Source organism: Trachemys scripta, chromosome 14, assembly GCF_013100865.1.
Source record: "Trachemys scripta elegans isolate TJP31775 chromosome 14, CAS_Tse_1.0, whole genome shotgun sequence".
In the NCBI taxonomy this organism is placed as follows: domain Eukaryota; kingdom Metazoa; phylum Chordata; order Testudines; family Emydidae; genus Trachemys; species Trachemys scripta.
In genome coordinates, this window is record NC_048311.1 from 27,502,804 (window position 1) to 27,526,391 (window position 23,588).

At 41.5% G+C, this 23,588-nt stretch overlaps 1 protein-coding gene across 3 annotated transcripts in view; it reads left to right on the top strand.

The window, feature by feature from the left end:
* Nucleotides 1–252: 252 nt before the first annotated feature.
* The window catches only part of HELZ (helicase with zinc finger), a 139,442-nt gene continuing 116,106 nt past the window's right edge, over nucleotides 253–23,588 (top strand). For 2 of the 3 annotated variants that reach the window (XM_034789686.1, XM_034789687.1), the window contains exons 1-3: nucleotides 253–309; nucleotides 21,669–21,896; nucleotides 22,802–22,838. In XM_034789686.1, the coding sequence (XP_034645577.1) occupies nucleotides 21,687–21,896; nucleotides 22,802–22,838 (247 nt within the window). In that variant the 5' untranslated portion in view covers nucleotides 253–309; nucleotides 21,669–21,686. The remainder of the gene's footprint in view (nucleotides 310–21,668; nucleotides 21,897–22,801; nucleotides 22,839–23,588) is intronic. The other variant, XM_034789688.1, reaches the window with a different exon arrangement.

Genomic DNA, 23,588 nt, shown 5'->3' on the forward strand with positions numbered 1-23,588 from the left:
CCTTTGGCAAAACCCTGCAAAGGGGCAGCCCACCTTGTTCAGTGCCCCAGAGACAGGAGCCTGCCAGGCAGCTCCATGCCCTCGCTCCGATCCTCCCCCGCTTCCCGTTGGGATGGGGCGCCCCACTTTGTTAGTGGGGAGCACCCCCCCTTCCCGCCCCCCGCCTGCCTGGCTCCCCTCTAACTTTCTTTGCTCTGCTCCTGGGCTGGCGGGAAGGAGAGAGGGGTGGGGGGAGGTTTTTTTTTTTCCCACAATGCTTTGTGGGGACGTTGACAAGTGGATCCAAGATGGCGTAGAAAGTAATGACAGGTAAGTCAGGACTTCCCTATTCCCCCCCTAGGGGGGCCCAGGGCAGGGGGGCCCGGCCTGGGAGAGCCCCGGGGAGGGGATCGGGGCCCCCTCGAGGCCCAGCAGCCTCCCGCGGGCTCGGGCTGAGGCAGCTGGCCGGGCTGGAGGCTGAGCAGTGCCGGCTGAAGAGGGCCCTGTGTCTGCGGAGGGGCCTGCAGCAGCAGCAGCTCAGGGGCTGTTTACAACCAGCCTCAGCCCGGGCGGCTGCAGAGCTGCCCCCCCTGGGCGAGACACCCAGGGGCAGAGAAACCCCGCCCCAGGCCGGGCAGAGCTGGCACAACTCTGAGAGCTGGGAGATGCCTCCCACACAATTGGCTGCCCCCCCCCCTCCCCGGGTCAGGGGTTTCTTCGGGGGTGGGGATGGGGGTGTGGGTCTCTTTGGTTTTTACCCCGGGTGGGGTTAGGTGGGGGGAGTTGCTGAACCCAGGGAAGAAGAGGAGAGATTTAAAAAAAATATTTTTTTTTGTAGAGTTTATTGAGGGGTTAAAAAAAAAGTCAGATTTTAACAACTGCCTTAAAAATGAATCCCCAGATGAGCCAGGGCTTGGTTAACTTGCATTTTTGATTGCTACACGGGGGCTGTCCCAAGGTAAGGCAATGTGAAGCGAGGAGACTGAACCCCAAAAACCCTCTGAGATCACTGTTTAAGCACTGAAAATCTTGTGGAAGCTGAAAAGTGGAAAGGTCTTATTTAACCCCCCCTCCGTCCCCAAACAAAGCCTTAACAACTCTTTTAGGGTGGAAACCTGCAAACAGAGAGACCAGTTCTGGCTAGGATTGCTCCCATGAGTGATATTATCTGCATTTAAGTGTTGGAAGAACCAGGTTCTTGTAGTAACTTTCATACATATGAGAAGTTGGTTGGTCTGAATATATCAGAGTTGATCAAGCTGTGGTAGTTTCGAGTAAAGGGAGATTTTAAATGTGTCATTGACACAAGACAAAATAAATTCCTTCCTTTTACTGGATGAAAACACACTCTTACAAGCTGTGCTTTAATATGAGTTTCAAAACGAGAGAGGATTTGGCATTATTGTTTTTCACAGGGACAGGCCCAGCTTGGGTGATTTTGAAGAGGGAGATTTAAAATAATGAGTAAGATGTAACATAACTGTAATCTGACTGAAAAAAACAGTGGGAAAAAATCAGTCATGAGATTTAGAACTGCTTTCCAATTAATGACCCAAATAGCAGATCTGCATTCATCATGGGTGGTCAAGCTGGCATATTGTGAATAGGAGGGTACTTTTGTCATTTTTCTACTTCCCCAAAATAGCATCATTTAAATAGTGAAAAAAATAAAACAACAATCCTTTGTTGAAGGAACAGATACTTTGTAAAAAAATAATTAAAAAACTGATCACAACATGAGTCAACTTGTCAAGTTCACATCATTGTTTTCCCTCATGGATGATTGGAAGGAGTGAGATTTATAATAATATTTATAAATTATAAAATCTTATTGAAAGAATTAGTTGTAAGATGGACACCTGCTTTAAAAATTAAGCACAACGTGAGTGAAAAGTCAGTAGGTCTGAAAACATCAGAGCTGGTTTTGATGAGAGAATTTGAGTGTGCAGTAGTAATTCCTCCAACCTCCAGACAAGGCAGGAGATTTTAAATGTTAAATTGAAACAAACTAGGAAAAATCCTACAGCCAACGAGTGAGCGCTACTTTATAAAACTGCTTTCAGATTAATGAAGACTGAGGGAAACTCCCGCTAGATAAATGAGATTATGGCAGGCCTGGTTTTCACTGCATAAAATTGTTAGGAGCAGGGGATGTATTCAGTTTTCTGTGTCTCAACTTTACTCTAGTCCACAGAACTGTATTCCTTTATTGTTAAGCAAAGAAGCAGCAAGAAGGTGTGCAATGTATTCTATTTTCATTTTATTCTGTTAATACAATTTTAAACTTTGCGTTCAGGAAAAATTGGAGCTGTAACCTCCCCAAATGAGGTGTATACGGTAAATTTTATTCCCAGTCCTCCCCCTTAATTCTTATTGTATGAACATAGGTTACTTTCAATGAGCTATATTAATTGGTGGAAAAAAAATCAGTATTTTAGAGCTGTAGCTCTGAGATTTGAAAGGCTGTAGAAGTTTATATTTTATTTGTTCGGGTGACTAAAGGTTAAAGTGAGATATGCAAGCAGCACATTAACCCACATTTTGTTTGCAATCGAGTCTATTTGCAAGGACTCCTGCCCCTGTATGGAGTCCCATTGAGTGCAGAGGGGCTCTTCATGGGCATATGGGTCCATGTTAGTAGCTGTGATTGCAGGATCAGGGCCTTCATTTGTAATTAATTTTTTTCTGTTTCAGGTTTAGACACACAGAGAAATTTCTATCTCTGAAAAATAAAAATATATGTAATGGTAGATAAGAGTGTTTAGGGAGGGTGTGAGGCCTGGTGGGTCAAGCACTGAATCTGATTGGTGACTGTGGGCAAGTTGCTTCACCCCTATACCTTCTCATTTCCCCCATCTGTAAAATGAGGATATTGACCTCCTTTGTAAACAGCCTTGAGTTATATGGATGAAAAACACAATATTTCCGAGCTAGGTATAATTATTATTGTTCTTTGCATCTGTTAATATGATAGTTTGATGAAAGATTTCTTCCAACACAGATAATTATTTTGCTTGCTTAAATTCCCCTTGCAATTTTAGTTCAATATTTTCCTCACTTCCAGTGTGTGTGTTTTTTTTTTTTTTTTTAAAGCAGTTGTGTACTATCATCCTGCATTAGTTACTGCGTTTCAGCCTACAGGTGGCTTCATTTTAGTAGTGACTGAACCCATCCCGGTGTGTAACTTGGTATGTCAGTTTAAGGCCCCGATCCTTGTGTTCTTGTGGAGCTCCTTCATTGAGGTCAGTGGTATCCATATAGATCTGATTGCAGGAGTGAGGTCTAAATTAGCAAAGAGCTTTGGGATGACATATGCTTTGTGTCCCAGATCCAGACCCCCAGCCTAAGTAGGGAGAGCCTGCTTGGGGAATGAGCGGGAATTGTGGAGCTACTTTGTGGCTACTACTGCAGTCTCAGGGTTGGAATATCTTGTGCAGTGGGTGTGCTCCTCTTCTTGGAGCGGGGGGATGGCAGGAAATGGCTGGTGGATCGATGTAGATCAAGAAGCCATGGATTTTAATGAATCTCTGTGCATCCAGCCCTGATTTGCTCCCTAAAATCTACTTGAGCCCCTGGTACAAGGGGCATTTAGCCTGAGGAGCCCCTGTCAGGGTTGTCTTCTTGGAACATCATCACAATGTTCCACTTCAACCAAAGTCCTCCGGCTGCTTAGTATGGAGGAGGAAATGGCAGCAGGATTTTCGTTACAGATTTCTTCTCCCACTCATCTATCAGGGTTGGGCGTTTATTATTTGTGTTGCAGAAATACCTCAAGGCCAGGACCCCATTGTGCTAAAAGCACTGGACCATATTTTATTCTATTTTTTCCCTTTAAATTTAGAAATTGTATCATGGATTCGGGATTATCAGAACAAATAAACTATTTTTGGTTGTTTGATTCCCATTTGTTTTACCATTTCTTTAGCAACCCTTGGCGATAGTCAGTGCCCCTCTTAAAAGCCCTAGCCTTATCTAGGAGAATGTATGTAGGAAAATAGTATATGTATATTCCAGTCTCTTCATTCCAGATGTCAAGTAAAGGGAGTTTGGTACTACTCATCCTTTTTTCCAAAGAAAAAGAGGCAGAGAACACTAAAACAGAAATTGCCATTTGAAAAGTTCATATAGGACATACTTTTAAATAAAAAAACAGACAGTGCTTAGGAGAGTTTCATGGGAAGTTTTAATCAGGAAAACAGGCCAACCTTTTCTCTTCTCTCCACCTGTTGCTGCCAGTAGACTTTGTTCAGCATCTGAGCCCTTTTCCTAATCTTTTTGGCAAAAAAAACCCCCTCCTATAGACAGTGATGTTAGTTTTTTGCAAAGTCAGATTGCTGTCTGGAAACACAGACTGGCATGTGGTGATTTTGTTATGGTGGTGGTGATATGTAATGCAAATATCTTGTGCAAAAATAAATCTTTTATATAGTGCTTTCCTCCCTTCCCCACATAAGTGCTTTACAAAGTGAGATCCAAACTATACAGGGATAATTTGTTCCACCACGGAAGTGTATTCATTTCTGGAGTGAAACACTGAAAACTGCACACAAATTTAGGAAAGGTGGTAACGAATACAGTATCCAGTTGAAACTGCATGTGGAATTTAAGCACGCAGAATGTAATTACCTAAATTGAAATTTGTCTTCCTGTTGCCTTTCCACTGCAATGGTAAGTTAGAATGTCTGACTTAGCTACAGTGGATATAATGCCTTGGCTATGTGTTTCTCTGTTTGTGGCATGCTCAAGGCTTCTGTGGGCAGTCACAATGCCATCTACAGCAACTCTCAGTTTTTTACCTCATCTTTTTTCCCTTTGTGCCCAAACAATCACATTGCAGGTTCATGATGTGAAAGCCAGACTCTAGGCAAAGGCAACAGCAAGCCCAAGGTCCTTAGTTTTTCATGAAGGCCATTTTACAAGTTTTGAGATGCTCCATTCCACAACTGAAAGTCCTTATCTATTGCCATTGTCCCATCCCATTTATAAGGGAGCAGTGAGCTACCAAATTTTCTGACTGGTATGGTGTGTGTTGAATCTTTGTCAGATCAGAGTAAAAGTAACCCCATACAGTAGCAGAAAGGAGAATTGGTATTAATAGTAAACCATCTTGTCCAAGGAGCAATAGCCCCTGTATGCTAGCACTGCTGCTGAGTCACTAGAAAAGTTGTTGCAGTGATATTTACTAAATCACTATTGCAATCCCCTGCCTGGTTTGTTTCTGTTGTGTGGCCTCAGGAAATACCTCTGGTATCAAGAATGGCCAGATAAAGGTGGATGTTTTGTAATCTTTGGGTTATATATTGGCTGGGGACTACCCTCGTTTAATCAGTGGTAGGACTAATGCTTCTAAGAGCTCTAGTGAGTAAACTGGAGGGATAAGAAGAATAACAGGACAGGAGATCGGAATTTGTATATTTTGGAGTTATAGGAGTTAAATGAAAGTTAGGATCTACTGCCTCTGGAGCAGCACTTGGCTTGTTCCAAGCTGGCCTTGTGGCCAGTAGAGTAGGTGTTATCCAGAAATGGTGGCAATGCCTTTCAGCTTCTCTACCACATTGTGCTGAATTTGTTTAGCAAGATTTTTGTATAGCTACACATTATAAAAATATTGTTTGCCACTGACATTAAAGTTACACTGCTCAGAACTTTGGGACATCCATGTTACAAACCGAGAACTACTGACTGTATGGTAAAAAAGGAAATAAGTAACTCTGCCGAAGTTGAAGACTGCTGCTCTTGAGAATCTGCATTGTCACAGTAGCAGAAGTGTTTAATATAAGGTTAATTTGCTGGCAAAATATACATTGTTTTAGCAAACCAAAAAAGTAACATAACTATGCGGACAAAAATATGGAGGTCCTCACAATAAAAAGTAGAGTTGTGACTGAGAAGGTGCACAAATAAGAGGTATTTATTCATACAGTATTCTAATTTCTTGCATGGTTATTTCATTTTCTCTTAAGGTACCTTTTAAAAAAAAGCTATATACTTCTTCTCCGAAAGAATGTTCCCTCCCCAGAGCGCATCTAAATTCTTCACCAACTAATGGAATTCCCAACTATTCTTAGAGAGTCACAAGATAACATCCAGCAAATAACTTTTTAGCCTCTGAACTTGTGCCATCTCATGAGTCAAGCAAAATCAGGCTTTCTTCTTCTCCTCTTGCTTAGAGAGGAGACCTCCAAGGAAAATCCTAGGGGTGCTTAGGAGATTAGTACTGACTGAAAAGCACAGCCCCTGAATTGCCAAAGTGGCATCCTAGGATAGCATTGTGTGCATGATATTATTGGAAGTGCTGTTTTGGTTATAGAGGTTTGTGTTTATAGGATTGGGGCCTTCGGCCAACTCCTACAGCACTCGCCTGTAGGATGGTGAAGGACAGCCAACATGGCTTCTGAGTAAGTGAGTGACTTTAGTTTTTCCTAGCCTTGGGCTAGTTAGACACACACTCTTTCTCTTTCTTGCCAGAATTGTTCAGTTTAGCCATATCAAGTCCTTAATCCTTCTCCAGGCTAGAAGTAGGAAGAAAATGAGAGAAACGTTCCTAAACTTTGAAAGAAAGATTTTTAAAGTTTGTTTTTTAGAGTTTGGGGTTTTAATTCAAGATTGAAGGAAAATCCTGTGTCTGTGTTCATTTTAAAAGAGAATAAATAGAGTAAACACTCTTGGGGAAACTTACATGGCCAGACTTATATTAGCCTGGGCCCTGGAGTGTTGCTCCTAGGAATTACTGTTTGAAGGAAAGTTGTAGAGGCTCCAACATGGCTACATTTATAGGCCAGTTCTGCAGAACAGTGCCCCTTCTGGTAACCCATGTTTATTCATGCATTTGGGTTTTTTGTTATTACTAAAGCAGTGATTTATAGGAAATAGGGGAATGGCTATGAAAGCCAGACCTAATAGGGTTAATATGGTTAAGGTCACGAGGTTTGAAAACAATTCCCACAACCAAACGTTGGTTTGTAAAGCTGTAACATTTCAAACCCCCTCTTCTAAAAAGGATTTTCCAAGGTTGTTTATAATGATACTGGTGATTTTTAACTGCAGTGGTTGGTTCCTGCTGTGAATTTCAAAAGAGCAAATGTCCCACACAATTGAAGGTATCATATTTTTTGGAAAAAAGACGGCTAGAGTATTTCTCTGACCTGTACTATTATTTTGTGCAGAGTTGTTGTAGCTGTGTTGGTCCCAGGATAGCAGAGAGACAAGATCAGGGGTGAGGTAATATCTGTGTGGCTTGAAAACTTGTCTCTCGCACCAACAGAAGTTGGTCCAATAAACAATATTACCTCACCTACCTTGTCTGTACTATTATTTTATTTATTAATTCTATTGTGGTAGCATCCAAGGACCCCAGTCAGGGCCCCTTTGTGCTAGGCATTGTACAAACACAGAGCAGCAAGATGATCCCTGCTCCAAAGAGCTCTCAGTCTAATTCATGAATGAATGGGTTTATGTCTATTATAATAATTCAATGAAGACCCAAACCTACCTTGAGTTGTGTGTGACACAACTTTCTGGTTTATTTATAAATTGAAAAGACAAGTAATCTGTGAACTTATGCACTATTAACTGATAGTTAATGTCAAGATTTTGTTTTCTTTTGCCTCTGGGATGGATTGAAATAGTGAAGCCTGTTATATGTATCCAACAGAAATATAAACTTAGGGCTTTGTTTCTTTCCTCCAGCTGTGCAGCCGTGACTTATTCCTGTAGTTGAAGCCTGTCCTTGTTCAAAGATCAAAGCTATGGTCTTCAGCTAGGACTCTTAGGATATGTCTACACCAGTGATTTTCAACCTGTGGTCTGCGGACCCCTGGGGATCTGCAGACTGTGCCAAAGATTTCAAAAGGGGTCCACGGCTCTATTTGAAATATTTTAGAGGTCCACAAATGAAAAAAGGTTCAAAACAACTAGTTTACTTGATAACTGGGAGCAAGCCTCCCAGGCTGGGTAGACAAGCTCATTTTTCCGGTGAAGACTCTAGCTACTCACCCGAGCTTAGATCCAGGTGATTGGATGGGCTTAAGAGCCTGAGCTGCTGCCCAAGCTGCAACACCCACCCTGCCATTTTTAGTGTGCTGGTTTGAGCTGAGCTAGCATGAGCCTGTCTCCACAGGCTGGGAGGCACATGCCCAACTACTATGTAGCCATACTCTTAGATTACATCTACATTACAGCCGGGATCGACGTTCTGAGATCGATCCACTGGCGGTCGATTTAATGGGTCTAGTGAAGACCCGCCAAATAGACAGCAGATGGCTCTCCAGTCGACTCCTGTACTCTACCCCCGATGAGAAGAGTAAGGTAAGTCAACAGGAGAGTTTCTCCCATCGACACAACCTCACCTCCCGTGGTGTAGACCCTGCGGTAACTCGACCTAAGGTACGTCGACTCCAGCTACGTTATTCACACAGCTGGAGTTGCATAGCGTAGGTCAACTTACCGCGGTAGTGTAGACATAGCCTCAGTCATCTGGTTTGCAGGACTGGGACATGTCAAAAGTGGAAAATGTTCTTGTATGAAAATGAAAATTGAACATTTCAGGACAAATTGTTCTGGCAGCACGCAGTAGGACTGTACCACTGAGACTTGGAACCACTGAGCTGTCAGGAAAGAGAATTTCTCATAGGTTTCCCAGAAAGAGATATAATGGGACAAATAATTTCTTACTTTTAAAAAGAATTTTACAGTGGAAATCTGAGAAAGTTGTGATCTGAGCACAGGACCATGAGCTAGAAACTCCTGAGTCTAAGGCTATGTCTACACTGAGGTCTGGTCTATACTACCTGCTTGAATCGGCGGGTAGAAATCGACCTCTTGGGGATTGATTTATTGCGTCCCATCGGGACGCGACAATCGATCCCCGAATCGGCGCTCTAACTCCACCAGCGGAGGTGGTAGTAAGCGCCGCCGACAAAAAGCCGCAGAAGTCGATTTTGCCGCCGTCCTCACAACGGGGTAAGTCGGCTGCAATACGTCGAATTCAGCTACGCTATTCACGTAGCTGAATTTGCGTATCTTAAATCGACTCCCCGCTGTAGTGTAGATGTACCCCTAATTCGCTGCTGTGCTTCAGTGTAGACACTCACTACAGCAATGGGAGTAGCTAGTCCACCTCCTTGAGGGGTGGTAGCTAGAAGAATTCTTCTGTCAACTTAGTACTGTCTATACTAGGGGTTAGGTCAGCTTAACTACATCACTTAGGGGTGTGTGATTTTTCACACCCTGAGCGATATAGCTGGGTTGACCTAACTTTTTAGTGTAGACCTGGCCTAATTAAGACTAAAGATAGAAGACTGAAGGCTAAAGACTGAAGATAAAGTGCTCAGTATAATATTGAAAGCATTATGATATATGTTTGTAGTATATCTGTTGTCTTTGAAACTGTGAAATGTGTTTTAAATCAGTCCACATAGACCCCTACACCTACAAAGGAATGCTTGGAGGCCTTGACTGTTACTGCAACTGGTATTAATTAGAGTGACATGAGTAAACCCCATGCACCGCTTTGAAAATGTAGGGGACAGATATTGGGTCGTATCCGAGATACACAAGTACTTGTGCCCACAGCAGATGCTTTGGAAAAAATATTTTTGGCAATGTCTGACAACCCAGCACTGGACAGTATTGGTAATTGAAAGCTCACTGTGCAACTATGGGATTACCAGAATTCTCCATTATTGTAATTAAATTTTATATTTCAGTGGTGCCCAGAGATGCCAATCAGGGTCATGTTGTATTGGGTGCTATTATTATGTGTAACTATGATTATGTGCAAGGCTAAGATTTAGTCATGGGCATTTTTAGTAAAAGTCATGGACAAGTCACGGGCAATAAACAAAAATTCACGGGCCCGGACCTGTCCATGACTTGCACTATAAATACCCCGACTAAATCTTTGGTGTTCTGGAGGGGTCCGGGAGTGCAGCTGCTGCTCTGGAGGGGGGCCTCTGGGCCTCCTGCTGGTGCTGGGGTGGGGGCCCCCCCAGCACCAGCAGGAGGCCCAGAGGTACTGGAGGGGGGCTGGAGGAGGTACTGGAGGAGGACTCCCACTGGTACTTGAGGGGGGCTGTGGGGCACCTGCTGGTGCTGGGGGGGACTCCAGGGTGCCCACTGGTTCTTGGGGGAGAGGGGCGGTACGGGATCACCGCTGCTGGCAGGGGACAGCCCTGCCAGCCTGGGACCTCCGTTGCCGCTGTTGGCAGGGGACAGCCCCGCTGGCCCGGGACTGCAGCAGCTGCTGCCCACAGAGGGTGGCGTGGGACTCCCACAGCTCTGGCAGGGGGGGGCCCAGGACCGCCAACGTTTTAAGGGGTGGGGGCGGTACGGCTGACTCTGGGGCCACCCAAGCTGCTCGGATGGCCCTACGGTCAGTCACACCTGCTGGCTGCAGAAGTCATGCAGGTCCCGGAAAGTCACAGAATCAGTGACTTCCGTGACCTCTGTGACAGACTCGCAGGCTTAATTATGTGATCGTTGATGAATCTTTCTATTAAGATATGGTCCACACCGTGGAAACGTTTGAGAACATCTATTTGAGACAAAGCAGTAAGAACACATAACTGTACAGGCTACAGGCTACTGCAGTTTAACTGGGGGACTGGGCCATTATGAACAATTGTTTTATGTCTAGAAGGAGATTTTCTTTAAAGAAGCTGAAAGAATTGTAGGCGAGGCTGGTAATACTGCCCATTAGCCTGACATTTCCTATTATAAAACTCTGGTTCTGGTTGCTTATCGCTTTGCCAAACTTTAACCATTTGGGCTGAAATTTTCTGACCGGCTTTATACAAAAAAAAAAAAAAAAAAAAAAAATTCACCCAAAACAGTTTAGTTATTTCTAAGAAGAAGGTTAGGGCTGAAATACATTATGTTAAAAATTCGGGCATCCTTTTCATTGAGAAATTCTAGCACTGTCCCTGCCTTGGATCAGGGACTTAAAATTGGGTGTGGGGGGCAGCTTTGTTTCAGGGATGTGTATTTTGATATCTTCATGAAAATCTGTCCAAATTTGGCGAAAATAAAAGGTGTTGAAAAATTCCCGAATAGTCTGTCCACAGTGTGCATGGTGCAGATGGGCTAAGCAGGACTTTCTCTGCAGTTGCAGCTCTGCTGTGTGCTGTCCTGGGTTCAGGGCATTTTCTCCTGTGCTCTCTGTACCCCCCTGCTGGGCCCTGGGAGTGTAGAGGAAGAAGCCGCCTGATCTGAATGCAGAGAGGACAAGAACTGGACCCTCAGAGTGGGTGGGCGGGGGGGTTAACTGGGACAAGAAGTCTGGGGGTTGGAGAGATGGCCCAGAGGCTAGTGGAGGAGGGGGAAAGAGGGAAATTTAAACTGGGAGCTTGGATGGGGGAGGAGACTGGGTCGGAGAACCAGTAGGGCAGGGTGCCGGGAGGGAACATTGATCTGACGAAGCTGGGGTACAGCAGGAGAACTGGTACTGGTTGGGCACAGAGCCTGGAATGAGGATTCAGATGGAAGTGGGAGAACACTGAGATTGAATGAGGTGAGAGACTGGAACTTGAAGTCAGTGGGGATGAGAAATGTGGACAGGGAGAAAGGTGAATGGAGGCCAGCGTAGGGGAGCGAGACCGATTGGATGAAGAGCTGGGAAGTAATGGGAGTAACGGAACAGCTGGGCATGGAGGCTGGGAGTGGGGAGAAGAAGACTAGGATGGAGTGTTCAGAAGGGTCAGACTGGCTAAGTGAGGAGAATAACATTGCAATGAGAAGCCTGAGCAGTGGAGACTGGGACTGGCAAAGCGAAGAGAATAGGATCAGGATTAGGAGCCAGGAGTAGGGAAAAGAGAGGACTGGGCCAAGGATAAGTTGGAGGGGGCAGAGAAGATGGTCACACTTAGGGCAGAAGAGTCTGTGTCCACTAGAGCACACTCCCCCCATCGCCTAGAATAGAACCCAAGATCCCTGAGTCTCGCCATTCCTCTGGTGTCAGCAGATGTCTGTGAAACACACTGGCAGAGTGCCCCATCCTCTCAAGCGGCTCTGTATCAAGGATGATGATCTACTGCTGCTGCCAGTTACCCTGTTAGCTCAATTGGCAAAGGTCTGTGCGATGGACCTAAAGGTCCCAACTCTACTTGCTGATGAGTTGGTTTCAATGATAATGCTGTGTGATGGAATTTCTGTTTACTCTTTAAAAATTCCGGGAAATTATACATAGGAAAAACCTGTTAAAAGAACATTATTAAGGTTGCAGAGTCATGCATTCAAAAGTTAGGAAATGCCTCAGTTAAGGTTATGTGAGCAACCTTAATTCAGCTCCCTTGAACACATGTATTATGATACAGTCGTCAATTACATGATTACATACTATTTTTTCCAAAGGACCCCTGCCTCATTCAATGCACAGGATGGACCTTCTCTGAGGATGAATCAGGGTTGTATAAAGAAGGAGGCTATTGTCTGTAGGACCATTGCCTCATTTGTTGCAGAAGTTGGAAGGTGTGTAATGAATGAAATGGGAGATAGCAAGATGAGTAAAGCAGTTGAATGCTGCCCTGGATAATTGGATTCTATCCCTGCCTCTGCCACAGAGTTCCCATGTGATGCTGGGCAAATGACTTAACCTAACTTTTCACAGGTGGTCTCTACTAGTATGTTCCTCATTTTTTGAGTGCTTGGTTTGAGACCAGGGGTCTGATTTGAAAAAGGGCTGAGCACTCACAACTGCCACTGAAGTCAGTGGGAGCTATTCTTGAATATATGGAGTGCTATATTATGCTAAGTACTCTGATAAATCAGGTCCAAGGTATGTCGAACTGGACACCCAAACGTAGTGGAATTTTGACCTTAATCTCTCTGTGCCCAGTTCCCCATCTCTAAAATGGGAATATAATACCACCGCATCTCATGGAGGTGTTGAGTATCATAGAATAGCCCCAGAGGAAATTATATTTTTGACTTCAGGGCAGGATTTGAATAGCGTGCAGTAAATAAGGCTCGTAGCCACACATTGACCAATGAGGAGAAAACACAATATTGAATTGATGCTCAGTGAATGAGCACTGTCCATTCATTATGTGCACCGAATGAGGTAGGAGTCCTGTGGAAGAAGTAATATGTGATCATGTATCATAATGCTGCATACAAGGAGTTGAATTAAGATTGTACAGGCAATTCTGCATACACACTCACTCTCTCATTTGTAACACTTTATGGACAGCCTTGAACAAATGGATAACTTGAAAGGCTGTAGATCAAGAAATTAGTGATGTGGTTGTGATGGATGAGGCAGTTAGATCTATACATTGTGTAAGTAATTTTCAGATTCTAAGCAAGAGGTCTCGATTTGCTCAACAGATACCTTGTTAAAGGCTGCTGACATGACACGGCTAAATCAGTTTGACAAATCCCTTGACTAGGAGTTGTCAGTGTAAATTGGGTGGCGGTATCGAGGAGATAACACATGCAATTTAAATAGGGGATAACAATCCTAGGGGGCCACTAGCTGAAGTTAATTGAAAGGTCTTGAAATGGTCTTTCTTTTTTTTCCTTATCCATTTTCTTCACATATAATGTCAGTGTCAGTGCAGACTGTCCTCTCTCCCACTGATACCGAAGTAAAAACAAAAAGAATCAGTAAACAAAATAAAAGCTTGTGTGTATATATATATCTCCTCAATATTCCACTCTATATGCATCCGAAGAAGTGGGCTGTAGTCCACGAAAGCTTATGCTCTAATAAATTTGTTAGTCTCTAAGGTGCCACAAGTACTCCTGTTCTAAAAGCTTATGGGTATCTGTATTGAAATCTGTCTCAACATGTTATAAATTCTTATAATTTACCATACATAAATGTCTGTAGAGTGTTGCAGGTGTTGGGGTCAGGTCTTTGCTTAATGTAAAATACCATCCCATTTTTATTATTGTTGATTTGTGGAGGATAAACCCTGCTTAAAGCTTCCAAGGATTGGCTCCCACCCATCCATTCTGAAGCTGGGTCCCAGTCCCGCAGCCCTTATTCAATAGATGTGAATGGGACTACTCACATGAGTAAAAATTGACCACTTTCCCTTTTGATTGGTTGTCCTCTCTTTGGCCTTTCTTCTAGGTGGAAAGACAATACAAATACTTACTCACTCAGTGAGTGTCTTTAAGTTAAAAGATGTGGTGTTTTACCTCTTTATGTTCCTTCTAAGATCTAGTCATATCACCTTTCTCACAGACCATGTAGCTGAAGTTCTGAAGTACTGCTGTGCTATAGTCAACCCTAGACATAAGTTTTCTTCTTGCTCTAGACTGATTTCACATCAGTTTTGAACATAGGGCCACTTTGCCTGCAATTGCACAACATTATAAATGGAGTAATTCATCTCTTTCTAGAAAACTGGTTTGATTGCCAGCTGCTTGGGGCAGGGACTTAGCCTTTGTCATTTTCAGTGAAGTGCATAGCACGTTTCTGAGTGCTGCATAAATAGTATTACTGCAGTACCCTTATGACCAGCGTGTGAATGCCAGAGATATGTGCTATGCTTTTGAGGAAAGCAAACAACCTTTACATTTTCCCTTTTAATTCCATCCCACGCATCTGGGAGGTAGCATTCTTTTTGCAATATAGTTCATAATTCTTTTGCATTGATGTCATTATCTACTCTCCTGTTATTAAGTATTGGTTTGTGGATGTACAATTGTTCATGGTACAGTACAGCTATCAGGCTGAGATGGGAGTGCAACAGGAAAGTAGAATTCTTTGCCTGCCAAGAGCTTTGTTTTCTTTTCTCATGAGGTGCAACTTTATTTTGTGGTTCTTAGCTGGAACAACACTCTTTTGTGGTTTGATTTATTTTCTTAGAAATATAGGAAAAGGTAAGTAAGTTTCTATTATCATTATAGATAAGAAAAATAAATAAGTAACCATAATAATTTTGACTAATCTAAAGGACTCGAGTGGCAACTTGGAGTTACAGTCATATAGCCTCATCCAGAGTTGTGGGTGAGCCTTAAAATTGGGTCAGTAGAAACTTAAGAGTCTATTATGGTTTTGTAATATATATATTTTTAGTTACTTTGTAAGATGATATAGTTGTTGGTACACATATTATTGCTTATTTTATTAAAATAACATTGTCTGACTTATGCTGGATCTTTTGCTAAGTGGTGACAGTTAAACACTGATGAGTCATTGTTTTTTGTCTGTAAAATGTTGATGCAATCACAGACACAGTGAGATGATAGTTAACAGGTTGTTTGTATGTAACATTTATTTTTACCATGTAGTGTACTAGTCTGTTTTATTCCAGTTTATAAAATTATAAAATACACCCACCCAGGGCTCTAGGTGCATGTGTAAATGAAAAAAACAAACACCACATTCACTGGTAATTTGAAAAAAAAAAAAAAAATCTAGAAAATGTTCAAGTCACAGGGGCCTTGTCCTTATCTGCTATCCAACTTCCATCCTTCTCCCAATGAAAAATTTACCACAAGCCCCTTAGCAGATTGTTAAGATCTTCTGCTCTTAGAAGTTCACATTCCATTTGCACCAGTGATGATAAATTGTATAAGCTCACTGACTTACTTGGAATTCTTGAGATTCACCATGTGTAGTGCTAGGCACATGGCAAAGTGATTGTATGTTTACTATTTCATATGCTTTCTCTCTAATTTGTCTTAGTAGCAAATGTCTTTTAATTAGAATCACTACTCACAGTTTTGAAACCTCTGATTTGTAAAGACTGTGTGGTTGTATTGCGTTTTATATAATTACATAGTTTGTATGATGAGCATCAGGATCGATAAAGTTATTGATTGCTGCTGATGGAAATTTTATGGCCAAATCCTGCAGTCCTTATCCTGACAAAACTAGTCAGTAATTGACATGAAATGAAAGTTTTGTCTGAGTAAAGATTGCAGGATTTGGTCCTTATTCATTAATACTATTTCTCCCAATGTTTAGACATTTAATAAAATCCATTTAGTAACTTCTTTTTTATTAATGTTTTAGACTGGGATATTTGGGTTCCAACTCCTCTCAAGTGGTTGTGTTCTGGTCTTTAAACTTGAATTTCCTTTCTGCTGCCAGCTTATTTTCTCACTCTTAAACACAAAAATCTATGTTTAAATAATTTAATTCATTGTAGATCTGTGATTCGTACCCTATTTAAGAGGTAGACAAGAACAGCTTTCATGCTAAATCAGCCACTCACTTAGCTCTAATAATTAGGTACTCTAAGTTAAATCTAGTAATAATCATAATAAAAGAAACCTCCATTGGGCTTTTGTTGTCTCTTTAAAATAATTGCCAGGAAGCCATCTTTACTGGATGCTTTACCTATATTTGGTAAGAAAATGTCTTTAAACTCTGTGCTCCATAGATAGCTCTGCCACAGTGGGGTCCAGCCTTCTCAGCCTGAGGGCCAAACCAATTATTTCATAAAGGGCAAGGAGGCACAATTGACTATTTCCCCAAACTCAGGCAGAAGCACTCAAGTTCTATCCTGCTCTCCCTGTGGCTCTGACAGCTTGGCAGAGATGCAGACAATTGAGCAGACAGAGCTGCCTTCTCCTGCAATGCAGCAGGCTGCCAGCAGGGGTGCACTGCTGAGTAGCTCTAAAGGGAAGGGACAAGAGCCGCTCACAATGCTTGTGGCTCAGAGCAGAGCTGTTTGGGGGGTGCAGGAGAAATGGGGGGGCAGTTGGGGGGAGGCTGTGCCCCCTGTTTCCTGCCTAACTATGGGTCTGATTCAAAACTCCTCAGTTTAAAAATTTCAGGGTGTGGTTCAGGGAGCTCATTTTCAATTTGTAATCAACTACACGTTTTCTTTTTAACACATTGCTCTGCAGGGCCAAAGGTTGGACATCACTGCTCTATCATTAATCTTCAACTTGAGAGGTTAATGCTTGTTAAAATATGCAAATATTTACTGAAATACCTACTTTGTAAATGTACAAATGGGCATACATGGTCCTAATCCTTGTGCCATTGCAGTTAGAAGGATTGGGCCACATCATCAGTTGGTTGACTAGGTAGAAAGTGATCTGTCTGTCTGGATTCTCTGCAGTGGATTGAGAAAGTACCTAGATCTGTTTGCCTTAGCTGGTTAGCTGTCAGCTTGTCTGCTTTATCATAGGCTTTGGCTCCATAAAATACACCATTAAGCTGTGATGTGTAGTGGTGCACAATCACGGGCTGAACTTCTTCCAAAATACTCAACTTGTAGTTCAGTTCTGCTGTCTCTCCTCCTCCACTTAGTTTTGGTTTGTAGTTGGACCAACTATCCAGCCATGTGTAATTCTTCAAAAGCTTCTTGTGTGCCAAGAAAGGATGGCGTTTACATTAGAATAAATGAGCTAGATGATTTTGTTGTTTATAGCTCTTCCTTTCCATCTCATCATTCCTCTTTTCCTACTGCTTTAAAAACACTGAGGCTGGAAATTCTTTATTAGGGGTGGGGGTTGGAGGCATACTAATGCCCCTCCCAAAACTTGGAAGAATGGATTATTAGGTCAATTTGCCCATGCTAAAGTGCCTTCTCCAGAAGGTACTGGATGAGGAGCTAAAAGATCTCTTCAGTTTCTTGGATCATCCTTGGGAAGAACTACATAAACTCTTGCCTGTGTGGTATTTAGTCTTGCATTGTTATCACATGGATTGTAGTGTCAAACCACATCCTAAAACTGTATAAAACATAATTAAAACATTGATGCTTTATTATAATTGCTAAATTAAAATAATTATATAAATGTGCACTTCTCAAACACTGAATAATCCTCATGCCACCCCTTATAGGGAGTTAGTATTTTAATCCCTCTTTTGGAGATGGAGGAAACTGAGGCTTATAGGTAATTTGCCCAAGTTCACAAAGGGAGAATTTTTGGCACAGCTGGGAATAGACTTCACATCCTCAGACTCCTATCCTGTGCTGTTACCACTACATAATGCTTACTCATGGGATAAATTAGAAATTATACTGTTGAATTTTATGAAAAAAATCTTTGAGGAATTGAAAATCAATTTCCATTAACAACTGCCTCCTCCCCATGCCCATACAAATATTTATTATTCTTGACTATTTGTACGTGAGGAGCTCTGGAACCACAATAGACAAGTTCTGAAAGATGTATGACCGTAGCTGTCTACATGCCCTGTACTGTATGTGGATGGAATTGAATGAGCGGAATTTGTCAATATGAGTATGTGAATTATGAATGACAAAATGAAATTAATCTTTCTTTCCTGATTAAATTTGTCAGTTTCCATACCTTGCCCATGTATCCGCTTGCTTTTTTAGGATTCAATTCAATTAATAAATTGGCCTTCTGAAGCTCCGTACCTATTTCTGTGTTCTGTAGATCTTCTGTGTCCATATTCAACATTCTGCATTGAATGCAGAGCCTGTGACACAGTTTAGTCCAATAGATATACAGTCCAACCAAAACTCTAGATTAAGTAAAGCTCAGTTATGGCCCCTCAAATGCTCTCTAAGGATAAGCATTAACCAAAAGAAATTGTGTGGCCTCTTCAGCATAAAAGGCCACTGCTCAGTGTGTGAAACTTTCAGGCCAGCTGATTCAACAAGAATTCAGCCAACCAGTAGAAGACAATTCATAAATAAAATATTTTTTTCTTTTACAAGGTGCCAACTTGTGAAAAGTGGCAGATCCAGTTGGTAGGCGGTGAGCGTAATATCCAAGATATTTTTAACCTTGATGCATGGCTGCTCAGTGACCATAGTGGTCCCTGGGAGTAAATTTATCTCAAAGCTGGAATAACTGTTCTGTGTTGTAATAGGTTGGGGAGAGAAGGGTTAGACAACCTACCTTCTGAAGAAACTATATGCCTATCAGTTATAAGTATATTACTGTCTCCTACCCTAGGGCAGTTTAAGTAAGGTCTGGAGCATATACAGCTCTCCTAGGCTGCTGAGGTAAACACATCAAATGGTAAAGAGCTTTAATGAGACAATGGTCCAGGGAGTTTTGTTCATATGATGGTGGTGGGGCAGGAATTAGGAAATCAAAAGTGCCAAGGAGGAAATGAAATCCTCTTTTTGCAGCATTGTAGTGGGATAATGTAATTTAAATTTTTGAGTCTTTCAGAGAACCAGCTGCCAATCCCATTCCTTCATTCCTGGTTCCTCCAAGCAATTACTCCTTCCTAATACTGGAGCAAGTCCCAGGGATGTGAAATTTACTATGGGCAAAAACACGAGTGAACTGAACATTGCAGGCTATGGTAGATCTAACTTTCTATTCCATCTGCTAATTGGTTCCACAACTTGGAGCTAAATACTGGGAACTATATATATAGATATTGCAAGCCAGTGATTACTGGTGGAATCAACCAATTGAGTGAGGAACCCATTTTCATTCCTTTTACATTATGGACACATGAGAACTGGGCATGGACTGTACAAAAGCACTTGCAAACTTTCATCTGAACAAAATCTGTGAATCTGCTTTGATTTTGTGAACATTTGTAAAATTTGGCTTGTGAGAATATTTGCGGAAAGAAAACATTTGGGTTGAAATCCTGGCCCCAGTGAAGTAAATGGTAAAACTCCTATTGATTTCATGGGGCTGGGATTTCATCCTTTCTGAATACTCATGTGGCTATGAATTCCCATGCTGGAAGTATTCATGTAGCCATCTTGAAAGCTCTTTGAGATTGGAAGTCATTCAGTCAGGGACTGGAAACAGTAGTATGTGATGTAAGTGGCCACTTAAACGGCAGAAATAGTGTGTCAGGATAGTCAAACTTGGATACTTGCATATGTGCCTCAATTACTTTTAAGTTTTAAATAAGGTTCAAATGATTTTTTAATCATAGTTACTGACTTTTCTAAAATTGCAACTCAGTCTTCCAAAATAGTAATAAAAATGTATACTTGTTGAATATCAGAGGGGTAGCCGTAGTCTTTAGGGTGCCACCGGACTCCTCGTTACACTTGTTGAAGACTCAGTCCTGCAAACATTTGGGTAATTTTGACATCAGTGGAATTACTCAGATGAGTAAGGTTACTCATGTTCTTAAGTGCACAAAATCTATTCCTTGTCCTTACCATGACAATGATAATGAAAACATGAATGATATTTTACTCCATCAGCAAAAGTTAAAGCTCTAGGTCAGTGAGAGAGAAAGTAGAATTTGGAAGATCACTGTTAAGTCAGAAGGTAACGTTATAGTCTTTCATCGGGATAAAGGCAGAATAAACAAAATTACCTTTCTCCAGCTTTGTGACATGTGTCACACGCACACCCATCTCTAACATATCAAAACAAGATGGGTTCAGTCAGAATTGTTCTGACAAATCTTTAAACATTGTTTGTACATTCATTTGCCTTGTGATTCTGAAAATTAAATTAAGAGTGATACAAGACAAATAGAGAATTACACCATGTGCTGTAAAACATATTGAACATTTCTTGTTTACATTGTACTGCTTAAGCACTGGCTGTGAAAGAGCATGTGGTAATGGGTGAAAAGGCACAGTGGATTAAATGGGAAAGGCACGCTCTTATCTATTTGAGCTTTAGACTTGTTGAAATTCAGGCACCTTAGATTGATAAAGATCTAGAAAGATCAAACATAATGGGGATTTCTAATAGTGAATTTTTTAAATGTCCTAGAGATGGAAATTATTTTAAAATATCACAAAAGCTGATTTTATATCTATAAGAGCTATACATAGTCTCATAACAATATGAGATCATTTATTTTAGGGAAATTTGCCAAAGGTGAGCTGCTTCCTTAAAAGAAAATGAGAAATTGCATCATTCCCTGCTTCAACTATCAAAACAAATTCTTGTCAAGTCCATTTTAAACTCAAATAGCTGTCCTGAACCTGTAAAATATATTTAAATATAGTTATTGGAGGGATGAGATTGTAGAGGGGAGTTATTGAAAAGTTTTGTGCTTTGCTGACCATGTATATTTTTGGCAGATAATCCTTACCACCTTGGATGTAAACTTTATTTCAAACAAAAAACATCCTTAAATCTTTGAAAGTGAGTTTCCGTGGCATCCAGCTAGCCCTTACCCCCCGCCCCCCATTACGCTTTCTTTTCTAAAAGACTACATCTTAAAAAACTCAAAGTCCCAAAAAATCAAGATGGCAGCAAGCATAATACTACCCAACCTACTTGGGACCTCTGGGCTCTGTCTGACATCACTATGAATAAAACATGAGAGAGACTGGAAATGAACAGCAAAACCACTTAAAATTTTTACTTACTTTCACCCACCCGCCTGAGGCCACATACTTTAAGAGCAAAAGTGCTCCTGGAGAGATGGGTGGCTTGGAGGAGAGGATTGAAGGTTGAGAGAAAAGACACTTGGTGACTAGGAAGTAGGTTATTCTCAAAGGAAGGGGGTGTCATTAATGAAGGCACAGAGCATTGGGTGGGTAATCATTCAGTAAGGTACTTATGCACATGCCTAACTTGAAACCAATGGGATTACTCACTGGCTTAAAGTTCAGCATGTGCTTATGTACCCTGATGAATCCTGGCTAAAACTAAGAGCAAGAGCAGAGGTGATGAACTATGAAGAAAGGATTAGGAAGAGTTTAGGGAGTAGGAGGGGGTGAGATAGGAAAAATGAGTGGAGCTGGGTAGATGGGGTGAGATTATGGTCCCTTGAAAGTGAGAACAGAAGGAGGCTTGCCAAGATCTGATCACCAGTATAAAGCTAACCAACATTTATCATCCCCTTGCCCCCTCTTTAGGATTTCTGTCCCTGAGTCATGGCAGACAGAAGACCAGAGAAGTCATGTGAACAAGCATGTGAATCACTTAAACAGCAGGATTATGAAGTGGCTGTGAAGCACTGCACGGAGGCACTCCTTTCCCTCAGCCAGTACCCCCCAGCTCACTTCCCGGAGGCATGCCAGGCTGAAATCGACCGCATAAAAATTGAGAGTCTTCTCTATAGAATTGCTTCTTTTTTACAACTTGTGAGTGCGACTCTTTAATAGTATCAGGTGACCTGGGAAGAAGAATCAAGTGCCTTTTATCTTTCAATGTTTAATTAGAAATCAGAACCTTATTATCATTGTCATGTTGCTTGGACATAAAACCCCTCCTTGCAAAAGCAGATGTAAGGATTCAGTTTTGCAGGGGTCTGTTTACCTGTGTGTAGTAGCTTGCAGGATTGGGACCCAAATGTAGTTTGAATCTGAATAAATGATTGACTAAAAAACGTATTTTAACTTTGGTGAAGCTTATTCCAGAAACAGAAATATTCACTAATAATGTATTACATTATATATATTAAATTAACATAAAAACTATGTTAAAAGACTATTAATAAGGTTGCAAAGTCAAGCACTCAAAAATTAGGAAGTGCCAGTATTAAGGTTGCCTATCTGAATGGGATCTTCAGGGAATTTAGCTGCAAAGCTCTAGCAAGTCTCTACTGAACATGTACAAACTGTGATTTTTCAAGTAAAATATATACCCGCAGGTTCTGACAGCACCATAATAGTGCAAGATTAAGTAAACTGTACAATGTACAGGCAACAGTCTGAATTTTAAGCAAATGTGGGAAATGATAGTTTTATATTTCCCTCCGGAAGCTGTGGCTTCACACAAACACAAAGACGCCTCTTCTCTTAAAACACCCATTTGGTTAGAATCCTGGAAAAAGACAACATTCTAAAGGTGAATGTATTAGACCCATGTCTGAAGTTCAAGTTGAACTAATGTACCTTCAACTATATCACATTATCTATCTTGAAAAAATGTGTAAGAGAAAATGGGTTATTTGACGTTTCAAAGGGAGCTGTTGATTGGAGCAGGAAGTCGTTTATCCTGATTGGAATAATATTGTTTTTAAACCTTTTTTTTTCCCCCCCCTCAGAAAAACTATGGACAAGCAGATGAAGACTGTAGGCATGGTATGCTGATTTATTTATCTATTGTGATTTCTAACAACATGTAATCAGTTCTCTGGATTACAGAACATTCTAAAACGAATATCAAAATATTTGCCTTTTTAATGTCATAAAATTATCCTACCCAAATTATTGCTCTGGTTTATAATGTCAGTACAACCCCACTGAAATACAGCCACCTCTGCTGTGGAGAGTGGCAGCTGACCAGTGGACCGCGAATCTCTCTGATGACCAAGAAGAAGCTGGCAATTTTGCCTGCCTTCCCAGAGGCAAGAATAAATGTTTTATCTGCATTTAGGCCATGATTCAGCAAAACATGTGCTTGACTTTAAGAACATGCTTAAATTCATCCCTATTCAGCAAAGCCCTTAAGCACATGTGTAGTAAAGCCCATGCTTAAAGTTAAATACGCATTCTAGTCCGTTATTGAATTGGAGTCTTACAGAGGAATCTGTGCTAAAGTTCTGTTCTTTTATTATAGACCTGATCCAACACCCAAGACAATCAGATTCTTTTCATTGATTTCATTGGGTATGGAATCAGGCTTTATTAGCCTAGATTTGGGAAATAAATTATACTGTGGGTAGGTCCCACCTTTTGGTGCTCTGACTCTTCAAGATTAGTTAAATTGTAATACAAAGATTCTCCCGCCCCCCCCCACCACGCCCTGATTCAGTTTGAAAGCAATTGTTAAATGGGGATTGTGTGATTACTTGTACTATAGATATATTCACTTGATGGGATGATTGAGAG